Genomic DNA, 16,869 nt, shown 5'->3' on the forward strand with positions numbered 1-16,869 from the left:
TTGAGTTTGAAATTACATAGTGCATTTCTTTACTACTTAATCATAACTAAGGTAACTAAACGTTACAGATAATAATCATCAAACTTCACTAAAGCTTCCCGTTAATATCTTTTTAGTAATCTTTCCTTCCATTAAGCATTTAATTGAGTATCAGCTCTTCTGCAATAATTACAACTGTGCTGTGTTCATAATAGCACATAGATCGGCACATGATCTGCATTCTTCAAGCCCTTTTCTTAATTACGAATAAGCTCCTGATGTAAATTATATATCAGGCTGGCATGTTAACTCAACATTTTAACCCTTGCAAAACAAAAGGCACGCAATAATTCAGCCAYAATAAACTAAGCCACAATAAAATCAATTAGAAGTGACCTTTTCCATGCATAAAATATTTCAGAGCCAAAAAACCCCACACCATGAAAAGACATACAACTACATTATACCATATGGCTTAACCAAGTGTGACTTCCTGCTGGTAAAAGCTGCAAATTCAATTTACCAGCTAGCAAGAACTGGCCAAACACACACAATTTCCTTTATTCAATCCCTCCTTAGGGCTGATCCCCCAGACTTCAGCAAGAAWCACCACAACTCTCAAACACATGGAGCCCAGAAAGGTCAGTGACTGAAGTAAGAGGGTAGATAGTTACCAATAGTTCCAAGTCCAGCATTAAGGACAGACACAGTAATACCGGCAACTTAAAGGAAAAATGAAGGAAAAGTTCTTGAAAAAAAAAAAAAAAAGAGTCTGAGACTGGGTTATGGATTTTGTTTCTCCGTTGTGATTTTTCAGCCTAATTCYGGAAATAGTCACCTGCTTGGCTCTAGGTACTGTTATACATATGTAACCTCAAGCATATTTCTAAGTACTTTAAGAAACATAGGTTTCATGTAATGAGATGACTTTACTTGTGTCATTTAGCATTTTGGGGAAAGAGGTGTGAATTTTCCACAGAAACAGAGGAAATCTATCATCAAAACAGAAATATCATATCAAAACCCCATACATACACTGCCATAAGCATCTTATCTAGAAATCAGTCCAATGTCTGGTATTATATGAGTTTGGTCAACTAACTTGCCTCCAAATTGTGTTTTCACTCATTTGCAGACACATTTAAAGCACTGTGTTACATTTTCAGTATCTTTCACCACTGAAAGCTTCCTGTTCACATTCAACTCAAGCTACACAGGCATTATGCAAGTCAGACTGTATTTGGAAACACCATATAGGCCAAGCAGTACAGAAGATGTCTATGGTCAGAGTTACAGTTAAGAGAGGCCAAATATTTAAAAGATTAGGCAATGTATTTACCTTAATTTTCTGGTTGAAAACACCAGAAACAAAACAAAAAACTGGCTTTTTTTAAAGTTCACTTCCCTGGTTTTCTGTATTAGATAGAGAACAATCTGCTTCCAGCGAGAGATTATGTTTTCAGATTTGCATATATGAATATTTTCATTCACAATCAAGAATGATGGATTAATGAAACCACCAGGTTTCTATTGGCCAGCTCCATGCTGCTGCAGGCCTTCAAGAAAACAAACGGGAAGTCCTTAAGTGACTTCTCTGAAGCTTGGCCATTATCATTATGTGGTTTCTGCCATGTATGACTCATTTACATAGAAACTTGCAGCAGTCACTACAGACACAACCAACACRAAGAATTCATCCCTCACAACCACTACCAGTTTCCTGGCATAGAAAACAAGTCTTGTAATCAACACTCTAYATTTACACCAATACATTTTCCCTCGTCTCTGTACTCTATTTGTATTTCGACAACAGTGAAAGAATTGCAACACACACTTCTTTCTATAATCTAAAGCAGTGAGTTCAGCCTGAGAAACCACAGCTTGCAAGTGCCCACTGCCAGCATAACCAAGGAAGACAAGACTTCTGCTTTACAGATTGCTTCCACAAGTTCTGTAGGGATCCACAAATGGAGATGTTTGAACACTATGAAACTACAGAAAACATCATAAATATTTGTGCTAGCTATATGAATTTTCTGGTGTGAGGGTAGAAATCAGCATGGTGGAGGGCTCATTTTCTTGGATAGAGTGTAGTGGTTAGRAACACATTTACAGTGTGCTTATACTGTTTGACTTCTATACGACACTCAGTAGCATAGCTGTTCACATAAAAACAAAACGAAAGTTACTGTAAACAGTGAAATGTACACACAGCACAGAAACTGCTTTCTGTACGAAAGGAAGAAAAAGAGGCACGGGTAAATAATTGCTGCTTCCTGGTTTTGCAAGACTTTACCCTGAYTTCACCCAGCTGCATCAGAGAACCACACACACACCTGCAACTGAAGCTGCAGAGAAGGTACGGAGCTCCTCCACACAGTGTACACACACCTTAACTCTACATAACTTTTTCTCTAGTAAAGGCTAACTTCCCAGATCTGTGGGTGAAAGTCTGGAAAAACCACAGACATATTTTCAAAACACGCACTGTATTAGCTTTGAACTTCTGTACTTTCCAGACACCATGGTCATTTAGGATTTACCATAACAGGTGATGTAACATCCTCTATAAAAGCAGCTGCAGAATCAAAGAGCTTGTGGGAAAAAAAAAATAAATCTCTGCAACCTTTAGCTCTGCCCTTGAGAACATATTATTATGCTGAAATTCAATAGCAGAACATTCCTGTTGACAGCTTTTCACTGAAATTACCTGCCATAATAAATTACCATATTTTCAGCACTGTAGCCTTAGTTCAGTTTAGCAACTGCCTTGATAGCAGTCCAGAACTACTTTGTGTACTTCACTTCATCCATAAAGCACTGTGTTTCAAGTAGGAACWGCATCGGTATCTATACTCCCTGTTCTATTAAGCAAAAACTTCTTAATGACAATTATTCTTCATCCTTCATGACTCTAGATTCCTCCCACAATATATATTGATGTTCTAGTTCAGAAAATTCCTAGAAGAATTTTTTCAGGCTGTCACCCATCCTTCTGGAGATGACTGAAGATTCAGGACTGCCAGGGGCAAAAAAAAAAAAAAAGCCTCTAGCAAAATAAGCAAATCAATTCAAAACAGTGAATTTTACCCTCCACCCTACAGTGACATCATGAAAGGAGGAAGAAAAACTCCCATTCTCAAAAGTACTATTGAACTTATGGTAGAACAGAAAACTGTTCTGTTGATATCAYGTCACTATATAGATTAAGTCAAGGGGTTTAAGGATATGCAACTAGGTTTCCTGCAGTGATTTTTGAATTCTTGATTTTTCCAAAAGTTTATTACTTTAGGTTTCCAGAACATTACAGGACAAGTGTTCTCATTTTATTAATTGTTGACATCTCAGACAATTAGAGATCTTTATAATACTTTTCCACTACTGATATCAAGGATGCAAATATTTTTTTGGGTATTAAATCTCCATATGCAATAAGGAAATTCTGAAACACAACCAATTTGCACCTGAAATTGTCATCCTTATAACATACCAAGAGAGAAAAAAGTATAAAGTMATCTATTCACAAGACAGCATCAGATTGTTAGGTCACATATTTGAAAGTGTTTGTTTTAATGAGGAGTTTGCCAGAGTTTTATAGCCTGTATTGACACTGTGTCTATACAAGTGTGTGGGGTTTTAGATTTTTTTTTTATAACACCAATTCTTCTAGGATGATTCACTCACTTCTGTCACTTGAACTAGGTTAAATACAAAATTTAAGTTTCTTCTAGTACAAAATCATTACAGAAGCAATTAAACTTTCCAAAAGTGCAGATGTCATGCCTGTTCAAGGGCAGAGATACTTTCAAATTATGGAAAAAGGAATAATGAATAACACAAATTTGTTCTCAGRCCTTCRCTGTCCATCTAAGATTATTCCTCTCTACATTTCTGTTTACATGAGGGTGAAATTGCAAAACAACATAAACTGTTGTACAGCTTAAGTGCTCCAGGTATATTAATCTACTTTTATTTAATGCAGAGGTTTGCATAAGGCACAGTTACATAATTCCTCTTCACCACAGGTATGCAATTTTTAAAGAATTTTATTTTAGAAACAGAGAATTAGACAGAGAAGCCAAAACTAACACAGTCCTAGGACTAGTACGCCTGAAACCACACATATACAAAGTTTATGTTAACGTTCCACTGTAGTGTTCTATGGTTAGTAACAACCTAAAGGCAAGTCAAACAAAACAGAAYTAATATTTTTTTCTGTTACCACCCTACTGTGAAGCTTTCTTTYCACAATTCTTCTAAATTTACCATCACAATACCTACTAGTAGTTTTCCCTCCTTTTCTGGTCCTCTGCTGCATAAATAGAAGAAATTATCTAAACAGGCTCCACTGGACAAACTAGCTTTCTCTACAATACAGGAAGCGACCCAGGAAGGAATAGGGAAAGCAAATTAAATAAAATGACGAAGTTATTACCATGAAGTGGGCTGAAGGCCAACACATTCGTGATCACAGTTAATCTCAAGACATGACACTGGACTCTCAAAAGGCCTGGCAAACAGGCTTTTTACACTATACAAATCACTACTTCAGAATTCTTCTAAYACATTTTCAGAGATACTGTATAAATTCTATAATAATAGAATCACAAAATCATAGAATCATTAAGATCAGAAAAGATGTCTAATATCAGTGAGTCTGACCATTAAATTATTACCACCATGTTCATCATTTACAACATGTCTCCCAGCTTTCACATACACAGTTTTACCTCACTCCCATGCATAGTGGTCCCACCACTTCCTTGGGCAGCCTGTTCCAATAYGCCTGACCATTCTTTTCATGAAGAAATTTCTCCTAATATCCAACCTGGTGAAGTTGAGGCCATTTCCTCTTGTTCTGTCACTGGTTAGCTGGGGTAAGAGGCCAACCCCCACCTGGCTACACCCTCCTTTCAGGCAATTGTATGAGAGTGATAAGGTCTCCCCTGAGCTTTCTTTTCTCCAGGCTGAGCAACCCCAGCTCCCTCACCTGCTCCTCATAGGACTTGTGCTCCAGAACTTCACTGGCTCCATCGTTCTTCTCTGGACACACTCCTATTTTGAGACAGGCCAGGATGTCATTGGCCTCTTTGCTCACCTGGGCACACACTGGATCATGTTCAGATGGATGCAGAGCAGCACCACCAGAACCTTTTCTGCTGAGCAACTTCCCAGACACTAAATCATTTTAGGTATAGAAATTCAAATGGGAAATCACAACAATGGAGGAGAAAAATCAACTCCACGTTGATGATTCCTTTAATTAGTGAGATTTCAAATCTTTCCAACCACATACAAATGGCTCAGGGCTGGCTAGATGAATACTGGGCTCTCCATTTTATTAATGCACATTTGCTTTAGGAAGTGGAGCTGCTTTATATTTTTATCAGGATAACAAAATGCAGACCAAACCCCGCTGATATCAATATGGAGTTTTAACGTCAACAGGTTTTTAGAATCAGGTGAAATGAGCGAAGTGCTACTGAGTACTGACTTTTCACTGCTAAATCACTGAAAACTGACATCACAACACCCAACTCCCGAAAAATGTAACACATTGATGTCCACTATTAACAAAGAACTCAGCAAGAAACCAAACCCCCAAAATATTACACAATATAAAACTCCAATAAAATTAAACAAAAATTTCCACAAGTGTGGCAATAACATCTTTTTCATGACAGGTCAAAATTTTTCCACTATCAGAACTATTCTTGTGAGAATCAGCTGCCCCTTGATGACGTTTTTGGCTTTTGTCATTCATAATGACCCCAACACCTGAAAATCAAACATTTTAGACTGCATGTCCTGCCACTGTACATTGTAGAACACTCAGCTCAGTGGACCCAGATCCTGAGGTGACATGGTGACTGACATTGTACAAATCACAGTATACACACAGTACTTACTACAACAGTTTGAGTTGCTTGAACATGGACTCCTACAATGCTGCAAACAGCAGCATGATTGCAGGTACACGTATGATACAGAAAACAATTTAAGAACAAAAGCAAGCATTGCTTTCTGCCCTTACATTCCCAGTCACCTCATTTTTGTGTATCTGCTTTAAGATTAACAATATCAGCATTGCATTCATTCACGTGTGAGAAGCATCAAAAACACAAGGTGAGACGRCCCTGAGGACGTTTACTCTCCAGTGTAAACTCCAGTGTAAACTGTAAACTCTGCCAGACACTCAAGCAGCCATTCACCATTCAAACCGCAGGGGCAGGTTTGGCACCACAGCAAGAAGCCAGCGWTTTTTTATGGGACACAAATCTCAAATCAGTCATCCAAAAACATCTCTGCTGAGAGCTGGYTGTCTTCACTGTTGTGTCACCTGATGTAGCTGAGTAGAAACTTCGTCAAGAGGCAGCGGACCCCATCSCTTTACCTGGGCCCTCCTGTGCAGTCAAGGAGGTAGAGCCTAAGTCTTGCACAGTAAAGCTGCCCTGTGCCCAGACCCCACCGCCACCAGGCAGGCGGGTAGCCTCTCCTGCTTCTTCTATCCCGGCTGCTGGTGAGAAGGCTAAAGCCACTCACAGCAGCGGGGGGACATGGATAGAGAAGAGATGCTGGCCAACCCTCCATACTTGGCACGGTACCGGGGGTCACCCAAACGCGACAGCAAGAGGCCAAGCCTGGAGGGCCGTGCTGGAGGTCGGGGTATAAAGTGAGGTGAGGCACTCCTCGCAGTCAGCGTCCCATTTGGGCGTGGGTCTGCGTTCTTCCCTTCCTCTCTCCATGCCCCGGGGGAAAGTGCCCCAATGCTCCTGGCCATCGCCTGCTGCCGCCGCAGCCCAGACCCCCTTGGCAGGCAGAGGCGCGTACCCACGGACACAGCTCCGCGCCSCCACGGCAGCCCCCGCATGCACTTACTGAGCGCCGCCACGGTGCCGGCCTCCAGCAACAGGCAGTCCTGGCGGCTGCGCGTCTCCAGCAGGGCGCTCGGCCCCGGCTCCTGCTTCCAGAGCAGCCGCAGCCCTTTGCTCAGAGCCATGGGAGCCGCCGGCCGCGGGGAGGAGGGCGCAGGGGTCCSGGTGGAGGGGGTGGCGAAGGAGCCTCCGTCTCGTCGGGCGCACGGCGCGGCGCTCGGGGGCCGCCGGCAGCCCCGCGGGAGCTCCTCCGGGTGCCCGTCCCCGGTCCTGGCCGCTTCTCCCAGGAAGGCGGGCAAGGAGGGCGGCCGTTCCCCGCTCCCGCTCGCCGGTCACCTCAGCAGGCCTCCGCAGTTGGGGCGCCCAGCCCGGGGTGAAGGAAGCGGAGCGTCCCCCGCGGGCGACCCCGCCGCTGCGTCCTCCTCCTCGGGGAGCCCCAGCTGCGGCCGGCGGGGCGGGAGCGACCTTCYCCTTTGCTCTCCGCCTTTCTCTTCCCAGTCGCGGTAAACTTTCCAGAGTTAACTTTGTCCCTGCGGCTCCGCTTCTCCGGCTCCTCCTCCTCCGGGACAGGTACAAGCCGCCGGCTGGGCGCTGCCCCCGGCCCTCCCCGCGGGTGAGGGGAGGAGCGGCCGCCGCGCTGCTGAACCCGACGGGGCGCTGTGGGTCCCGGCCCGGCTGGGCTGGTCCCGGCCCGGCTGGGCTGTTCCCGGCTGGGCTGTTCCCGGCCCGGCTTGCCCCGGCCCGGCGGTGTCGCTCCTCACTCTCGCGGGTGGCGAAGGTCGCCGTCGAGCCGCCGGGAGGGCGGCGGGCCCAGCAACGCCTTGAGGCGCCCGAGTTGTTGCCGTGGAGGACGAGGCTGCTGCCGCTGCTCCCCGGGGAGAGGCCGCGCTCCTTCCCGCTTCCTGCGGGAGCGGCCGCCCGCGCTCCCGGCGCCGCTCCCCGCTGACAGGGCCGGCAGGGATCTCCCCTCGGGGCTCCTTTCTGGCTGTGCGCTATCCCGAGGGCTGGGCATTACAGAGTTTGGAGTAAAAGCACAGTGCACGTGTTGTGCTGTTGCAGGGTTCCCATCGCAATTCCCTGGTGAGCCTGTGCAGGGTGAATGCTGTTTTTTTCCCGGAGTGCACCCTTAAGRAGTGGATTGACGAGGTAGACACAGGTGCGCCAAGCTGTTTGGATAAGAGAAAAACTCTTTGTAATCTCCCGCAGAAAATGTAGTCCTGTTCATACACAGATAACCCAAGTAGAATTCTATTTTTTTAGCATCACTAATTATAACTTAGTATGTAAAGAAAACGGCGAAATTAAAAATACCCRAACTGCCATCTGTTATTGTTGTCTTACATTTGCGTTGACAACGTCAGTCATGGCGGTGCACTGCCAGGTGTGATGTCAGTCCCTGCCTTCTTTGAACGTGATGGAAACAAAATGAAAAGCAGGTACTGTCTTTCTATCACACACATCTGGTTTATTTATTTTATGGTGAGCAGTAGTTTGGAAAGGAGGTTGATTTTACGTTTCTTTATGGTGCCTCCTTAAAACAGCATTTTGAAAGGATCTGGTAGGAAAAGTGGGATTGGTTTGCATAGGGCTTTTTATCCCCCCGATCCTAAACTTTGATGATAGTATGTAGGGGGAGGTGAAAAGTACTGCATAAAGCAAAARAAATGACCCAGAAACTATAGAAATTAAATGATCAGGATGAAAAAAAGAGAGACTGCACATAGCTCAAAGTTTGGGAGTCTTAGAAGATGTAAGAACATAGATGAACCATACTCAATATTAAACAGAAAAGGGCTGCCTCTCTAACAGCTACCCAGTGTGAATGGCATACCAAGAAWCAGTTTGTCTTTGACATCTTTCACTCTTTCCCTAGAGAAAAGTGCTCATTTGAGATGAAATACTTAAAGTATCGCTTAATCAGTGCTGCCTGAGAGCTGTATCACATTTCTTTAAAAAGTTGCCCTGGATCATACACTTACATGTTTAAAAATAGAACCAAAAAAACCCACTCTTTTTTTTTCCTTCTTTTTTTTTCTTTTTTTTTTCTTTTTTTTTCTTTTTTTTTCTTTTTTTTTTTTTTTTTTTTTTTTTCGCTTCCCCCCCTCCCCTTTTTTAATGTGTGTGTGTCTTTGCCTTTGAGGAGTAATTCTTCAGAGTCCCCTTTAAACTCCATCACAAGAGCAAACTCTCACTGGCAGGACATGGGTTTATCCCTCTCTACTACTTGTGTTTGCAGCTCCTTAGTAGTTTTTTTCATTGGTTCTTTCCACTGCAAATTCCAAGAACACACGATTTAGGATTGTTAGTAAAAAAATTACTGTCAGATTTCTTGGGTAAAATACTGAAGAAAGGATTGGTGCACCTGAGATAGTATTTATTTAGCACCTCAGATCAGGGATAATGATGTGAGAAGAAAACTCAGATAAAGGGGGTAGTCTAGAAATCCTTAGCAGTGTGTATGACAAAGCACTGCTTCATAGGTGGCTTTTTCGGTCTGTTGTAATCTGTTATGAACAGATCCCTTCAGTACATTCCAGTTGCAATACATCCACTCAAAAAGCAGTAAGTCAGTTAATCAGACTTTATGTTAGAAACACAAAGCCTGAGAATGCAATCAAAAAATGGTGAAGAGTAGCAGAGAATAGAATCATTTGTTCTACAAACCTCCTTCACAGAGAATGACATCCAAATTGAGAGGTCATATAGGAAATTTCTTTGATATACTGTGTGGGAAAGTGTTCTTTTGATGAGATCTTTTCATCTAACCAAACTGCCTGTGTTTCAATGCACCGAAGTCCAATTTAAGGGAAACTGCTGAAGATTGACAGATCATCTTTTATCTGACATTTTGAGTTGACTTGTCTTGCTCTGGACCTTATGTATGTGAGTATCATGGAAACAGCCTTCAGCTACTAAATCAAGTTCAGTTCCTGTTAATTCATCTGTGGCATAAATTGTGTTGAAGACAATGTCCACACTGTGTTTATACGGATTTTTAAGCGCAGTTCTTTTTGTGTGAAAAGAAATTCAGCTGTTACCTCAGCTGTAGAAATCACCTCAGTGTAATTTCTGAACACTTCTATCTTCTTCAAAGTAACTCAGTTTGGTTTGAATTTCYAATTCCTTCTCCTCCCCAGTCCTTTGTTTACCTTTGAAGCATGCTATATATATGATGACTCCTGCTCCTAGGTCCTCAAGGTAAGGGATATTTCCAGGGTCTGGATAACTGCCTCCCTGGAAAAGAGTCCTGCATGCTGATCTTAGCAGGTGGCATTGTATGTTTCTCTGAAGACCATCTGAAGAGGAGCATCAGGGATGTTGCAAAACAGGGAGTTTAGAAGAGCTGGATTGAACAGGGAATATTTGGCTTAGCTGTCTGTTCTCTGTCCAGAAAAGCTGTGAACCCCATATCCTGGACTTTGGGGCACAGAATGGGTGAATGTCCCTGGGGTATTACTTGTCTGTATGTACTATTGAACTCTGCAATCYGGGACTCAGCAAAAAGCTTTGGTGACACACATTAGAAACAAACAAAATATTCTTGTCTGTGTYCAATATATTCTACTGAAATAGCTTTTTCAGTAACTTTTTGAAGCTCTGAGATTAAATGTAAAAGTTTACTTATGACGGCATTTCCTCAACATTTTTGGCAACTTGCACATAGCTTCAGTAGTCACAAATTCCTCAGGAAATGTGTGTGCTTACAAGGCCATTGAAAACAGTTTGGGTTTTGCCTTTTATGAGCAACTTTTGACTTGCTGCAAGTAAAGAAGAAATAGGGTAAATATCTTAGCATATTTTTTTCCTGCACGTGGCATTCAAAATAAGTAACTGCTGCTAATATGCAAAAACTTTAGTTTCCACATTTTCTACTTAACATTAGAATGAATTTTATTTAAGTCTGAATTTAACACAGCATTTATAACACTTTAAGGCTAGAGTGCTTAAAGTGTTGCTCTGAAAGTAACTGTGGGGTTTTAAAGTCACCTTTTACACTGTGAAATTGAGAGAARAGCTTTCTATTCAAGCTGGTTGAACTTCTCTTGGCCTAGTAAAGAACTTCGTGTGCAAAAGACATCTGGTACTTTGTTACAGAGACAGTCCAATATAGTTTGAGCTAGGTCACTGTAACTCAACAGCATCAACTGCATTTCCTTAAAAATAACTGAAGATTATGAGAAAAACAAGTGATAAGTCAGTATGCTTTATTTGTTTAGAGTTTGACTAAGAACATTTGACCTTGCCATGACTGTAAGAGGAATGATGCAGGGACATTTTCTTTGCTTCAGTCAGGGACAATATTTTCAAATTTCTGCTCCTGTTTACAACCTTTCCTGACAAGTTCCCCTTGTTCCTTGCCATTGGGTCTGTGATCCTTACAACAGGGGAAAGAAATTTTTAATGCTAATAAGTCTGTATCATATTACCCTTTAACCMATTATTTGTAAGTGGGAGGTGGGGTGGGCTCAGACCTGAGCTTCTGGTTCAGCAGGTGCTGAACATACGCCTGACTTTAAGTATATCAGTAGCCTAAATCTTACAGTTCCTTGCTTGGGTGAATAAACTTCCTTCTCAAGTGAATAAACAGTGCAGGTTCTGCTGCTCGAGGTGGTTGGACTGGAAGCAAAGTAGCTTTAGGCTCAGACTGAGTCAGGGTCTATCTGGCTGCAGGCTGTATCTCCAGATTGGCAGAAAACTGGGCTGTGAATTCAAGCTCTGAAGGTGTACCAGAAGTGGTTGAGAGATGCTCTGGTGCAGTGGTAACAGTTTTAGAAATGCTGCTAACAAAAAAGTGTTGCTGGGGAGGTCAGTGGAATTTCCCACCACCTCTTCCACCTATATTTTAACTCTGTGTATGCTAAATGGAAGAGATCTCTCTAGTGAGGCAGATTGACTGCATTCACAGGCACTAGGCTTTTCTTACTGAGAGACTATTTTCAGTAACAGCAGCTGTTTTAAAGCTTAACATTCTTCATCCCAAAACTATGTGCGGAAGAGCAGCATTAGTCAGATGGCGTTTATTTAGGCAGTAATAGTGACCAGACAACYAGATAAAATTTTTATTCTTTCTTCCAGACTGGCATGCTTATGATTAGTTATAGGTATCACTTCCTCATGTTCAAAGGACTAGGAAGCCACAGTTTTCCACTGCTTCTTGCCTCATTTTCTGGACCTCCTGATAGGAAAAACAAAATGCTTAATAAAATAGAAAATTTGAATTTAAAGTAGACTGCTTAATATCTGCAYAGGAAGAGCTGCAGTAAGCATGTTGGCAGTTTTTCTCAGTGAGAATGTGCCTCTTATCATAAAAAATTGTGCACATCTCTGTTGCATATCAACAGTGAAAGCTGTTTATTGATTACCCCATATTAGGGGATATGGATTTGATGAGGCAAAACCAARGCTTTTCTTTTGTCCATGAATCAGCTATGAAAAAAACTCCAGAAAGAGGCTATCCCAGATTACCAGTTGTGGCATTTCAGCAGTATATGGTGGCCATCATTGTCACAGATGGTGTGACACTGTAAGTGGAGTAATGGAAGAGATTGCCTGCGAATCTCACAAAGTGATGCCTAACTTCATTCTTAAATTAKAATTCAGCTATTCTGTTGATCCTCCATATCTGTAAGAAGGAAGAACAGAGTTTTCACGGTTGTTCAGAAAGTTTCATAGTCTGTTGAGATATTATAACTAGCYAGAGAGAAACAGATGAATACAAGAGTGGACMATGCAAGACTGCAACAGAAAGCTGATTATGATACAGACGATGGATCCAAAAGCTGAATGATTTAGAAGAATAAAACCCACCCCTGTATTTTTAGAGTAACCAAATCATACAAAAATCAGAAAAGTCAAGGAGAAAATAGTCATGAAAGGGATAGCAGGATTTCGTATGTTTTGAAAGTACACTCTATTTATTGAGGAAGATGTTAACTTTTGATCCCTCTTATGATGACTCATTTGTAAATTAATTTTGTTAACATAAAAATCTTTAGTGTTGTCCTACTGGGTAACACAGAATATATTTTTTTTTAAAAAAGGAGTATACAGGGTGGATGAGATCTATAACAAAGCTTTTAGAAATGGGGAGAGAGAGGGTGGGAAGAGAGGGCMAGGAGAAAGGCATTTCCATGCTCAGTTCATAACTCTAATTAATATTAGTTCATTTAAAGCTTATTGAACTCTAGTCTGCCCTCAGTGGGACCAGACATTCAAGGGAGAGTATCTTTTTATGAAGTTTCTATGTGTAAACATTAGTGGGAGTTGATTGAACATTGTAGAACATGTTAACTGAGTTTATGTCCAGTACTGGCTATTTACAGTGGTAGTATTTTATAACAGGATTTTGTTAATTAGATGAGCACATGTTCTGTTCACAGAAATGCATATATATAAATCCAATGGAGGTTCACATCCTAAAGTTCTCTAACATTCCAGTTCTGTTTTTTTCTTGTGTATAAAGCACAAAGCTAAAGTAAAACTAAGGATTTTTTTGTTTGTTTGTTTCAATGAGCAAAAGTGAATGCTGGACACAACCTGTCCATTTTAAAGTTTCAGACTTATTCAAGCATTTGAATGAAAATAAAAGGGTTAAAGATAGTCTKCTATTTGGAGAACACCTCTTTAATACAATCAAATCATGACAGCAATAAATTTTTAGAAGCTGTTTCAGCTGTGTTTCAGAAACATGAATTTGTAAAAAAAAAAGCACATTAATGCTTTCCTAAAGTACAAAAAGTAACTAACTTTGGAGAATACATAGGACAAAAGTTTATTGCTGTTGTTTGACACTTATTTCATCTTGTGTAAACKTGTTAGTATTTAACACTATTTTAATGTTTCATGCTCTTTTTCAGAAAGATCTCATAGGTCTYAAACACAGTGTGTGGCAGCAGTGATCTGAGAAACACAACAGCCACCTCACAACCAGTACCACCATCCTACAGCTACTGAGAAAAGAAGCCTTATGTCTCTGTAATGAGTAGGTTAATTTCTCCCAAATCTTAAACACAATCCAGAATCCCAGCTGGTATTTCAAAATTCAATGGGAAACATTTCCCAGGTTTAAGGTTTGGGATTCATTTGCTGCATCTTTCTTAAGATATAGAATTTCTACTTCATGTSTTTGATAATGGACTATTGCTTGTATGCCAGATACTAAGCCACATAGCAAAAAGAGTCATTGTCACTGTCTAAAAGGAACACAAAATGCCTTGCATGCATAGATTTGCTCTTCTATGATCAAATGTTCAACATTTTTTCCATTTGAGTTGTTTCCAGTACCACATACGTGATGCTTTTAAATTGAGTTAAGCTTCTTTCTTTCCTTTCATTTTATAAACAGATGCTTTATGGTATTATGCCTCTCCATGCTTTAGAAAGCCCTGTCCATTAATTTTCAGATTTAGGAGAGATTTCAGACCAAAGGGGAGCAGGAGGCAGGGTAATAACACATTCTCATGAAGGAAGAGAAYRTAYTTGTTTACCTTGAAGACTGGGGGTWTGGGRTTTTTTCAACTGCATTTGGTAAAATTTGAAAAATCTTGCAGAAATGACACTGGGCAATAAATCTCAGGTGTTGCTCTGCTTGTCAGCAGCTTTATGACAAGATGGCTTAGACTGGACAGTTTGAAAAGACAGAGAACATGAACTAGTTCAAATCCAAGTAGTAAATGGAGTTCCTTTGYATACCACCAGCCTTGAACTGGAGAAGGGTAAAGAAAAACTAAAACAGTAAAATAGAACAAACTGGCTAAGGAGTCAAGCTATTTCACAGCCCCATTTAGGGTGAAGGCAGAGTGAATAGCATATGTTTTTCTTGAAAGGAAAGGAAGACTCTAGAATGAGGTGTTATCTATGTCAGTGCTGCTGTATAGGGGTAGCTGACAAAGCACAGTGTGTGAATGAAGGGAACAGACCAGAAAAGAGAAGAACTGAGGGAATACCATGGTTTGAAGTTACTTGAACAATCATTTTGGTATGTTACATTATTCCTAATGCACCAATTAAATCCACAGACAATGTGTATGTGCAAGTGAATGTAATTATCTTCATTGTGCTTGCTAGTCATTGTTTGCTTTTTGACAATTTGACTTGTTTATTTAGGTGTGCCGTTCTGCTTCACTAAAACAAGATTTTTGTATTGCTTTTACAGAAAGAATTGGCTGTATGTCTAACACGTACTATGTTCACTATTAACATATAAATCATTATGGAAGCTTGAGGTTGACTGAAATAATACATTCCCACCCCAGGATGCAAGTGGTTTAGATTTCACTGTTCCTGTAACTCTCAAGCAATTCCTGTTAGCCTGGGGATGGCTTATGGCACACGTAACAAAAATGATTTTTCCACATAGGCGAGGCTCACTGGCCCAGCTGATTGAAAATTGCAGGAATTAGAGTTAAACTCATTTGCAGGCTACTATCCTTTTCTTAACCCTCCAAATATATATGTGTATGTGTATCTCAAAAATTACCAGGGTGAAAGGGAGGTGAGAAACCAACTTTCCCTGTAGCCTGCACACAATTTCTAGGACATTTCGTCACTTTCAGCCACCATCACAGGCACCCCAGTAGTACCAGGGACCTGGGAAGGCTTGTGTGYGTGGGAAGGGGTGAGCACAGAGTGTGGGCAGTCCAAAATAACCTCAGCAGTTTGGAGGGGATGGGGTGTGGAGTGGAAAGACCTTGTGTGGGTGTGGCTGGAAAAGCTCAGCAAAGCTCRGTGTTTGGAAGAAAGCCAGCTCCTGGGGTGTGAAAATTACTGAGCCATATAAAACTAACTTTGGAGGGCAGGGAGAGCTGGAGCATGACACCGRTGCTGTCCTCATCCCTCTGAAGCCAAAAGAGCGAGGCCTTCTTCTGTCACAGACCCCATCTACTGTGATTCATCTTGTGCAGTGTCTATTTGCTGCTGATTTTGTTAACTCTACTTCAGTAGCTCTTTGGATTGCCTTCCTTGCTGCCCTCATMACCAACCTTTTTTTCCTTATTGTGCCATTACCCTACCTCTTCTCTGTCCCTGCCCCTGCCTCATTCTCTGGTGCTTTTTGCCCAGTTGTTCCACTGATGGTTGGGTTCTGTTTTTAATGACCCTGATACATAGAGCTATTGCAATTGCTTCTCATGAAAGGTGGGTGCAGTGCCAGACTTCCGGTGCTGCTCTTACAGAGCAGCTATCTTGAATAATGTTCCCTGCATATTTTGGTAGGAGTTCAGTGGAATTTTCTCTTTTCTTTATTCCAGAAATCTGAAACAGACTTTGTTCAGTCCTGGAGATTTATTGCAAACTACAAGGAAGGGCCAGAACCAGTGCATGAATATGCCTGAATAAAAGAAAAAATGCTCTGTGAGTTTAAAAATGCCTTTGAGAAATCAGATTAACTAATCATCACAGTTTAATCTTAGAAGCTACTGCTCAGGATGAATGTGTCAGAATACAACATATTGCAAAGAAACACCTTTATTATGTCTACTTTTAAGCAACCTGTTGCCTTAAGTGGCACATTGATCCATGTTGACAAGGGTGATTACAATAATTATTTTTTATGATTATCTGCACTTGAACTAATGCTGGCTATTGAGTTTAACTTAGTGGTGGCTGGAGTCCCATAGGAGAAAAATCGAAGGTATCCTGAGACAGATTTCTCTGTTTCCTCACCATGCCGGAAGCCAGCTACACTCACACTCAGCACCCTCTCTCTCCCCTCAGCAGCAGCTGTCTAGCACAGCCTTTCTCCATGCTGTAGAGGAGTTTATCACCAGACCTATGTGCCACACACACACCTTGACCTACCTAGGSTTCAGCAGTGGACCTGAGCTGATTATTGTTCCCTGGCTCCACAGCAGTGAGGAACAGCCCCAGAGCCTGTATGGTGCTGCAGGTGTCTACTCAAGCTTCCCTGCAACCACCCAATACAATGTTTATTTGTTGGTTGGGTTGAGTTTTTTCCCTGTGACACACAATCCCTTCAAGAAGGACTGTTTTATTTTACTATTTAAAGATTACTTAA

At 41.5% G+C, this 16,869-nt stretch overlaps 1 protein-coding gene across 1 annotated transcript in view; it reads right to left on the minus strand.

Annotated features, from left to right (window-relative positions):
* Nucleotides 1-7,046, minus strand: part of SYNJ2 (synaptojanin 2) — a 68,075-nt gene extending 61,029 nt beyond the window's left edge. The window contains exon 1 of the mRNA XM_057364854.1: nucleotides 6,859-7,046. Coding sequence (XP_057220837.1) covers nucleotides 6,859-6,979 — 121 coding nt within the window. The 5' untranslated portion in view covers nucleotides 6,980-7,046. The remainder of the gene's footprint in view (nucleotides 1-6,858) is intronic.
* Between the last annotated feature and the right edge of the window lie 9,823 nt (nucleotides 7,047-16,869).

This window comes from Malurus melanocephalus, unplaced genomic scaffold (genome assembly GCF_030028575.1).
Source record: "Malurus melanocephalus ecotype Western Australia unplaced genomic scaffold, MMel_1.1 scaffold_43, whole genome shotgun sequence".
NCBI classification, from domain to species: Eukaryota; Metazoa; Chordata; class Aves; order Passeriformes; family Maluridae; genus Malurus; species Malurus melanocephalus.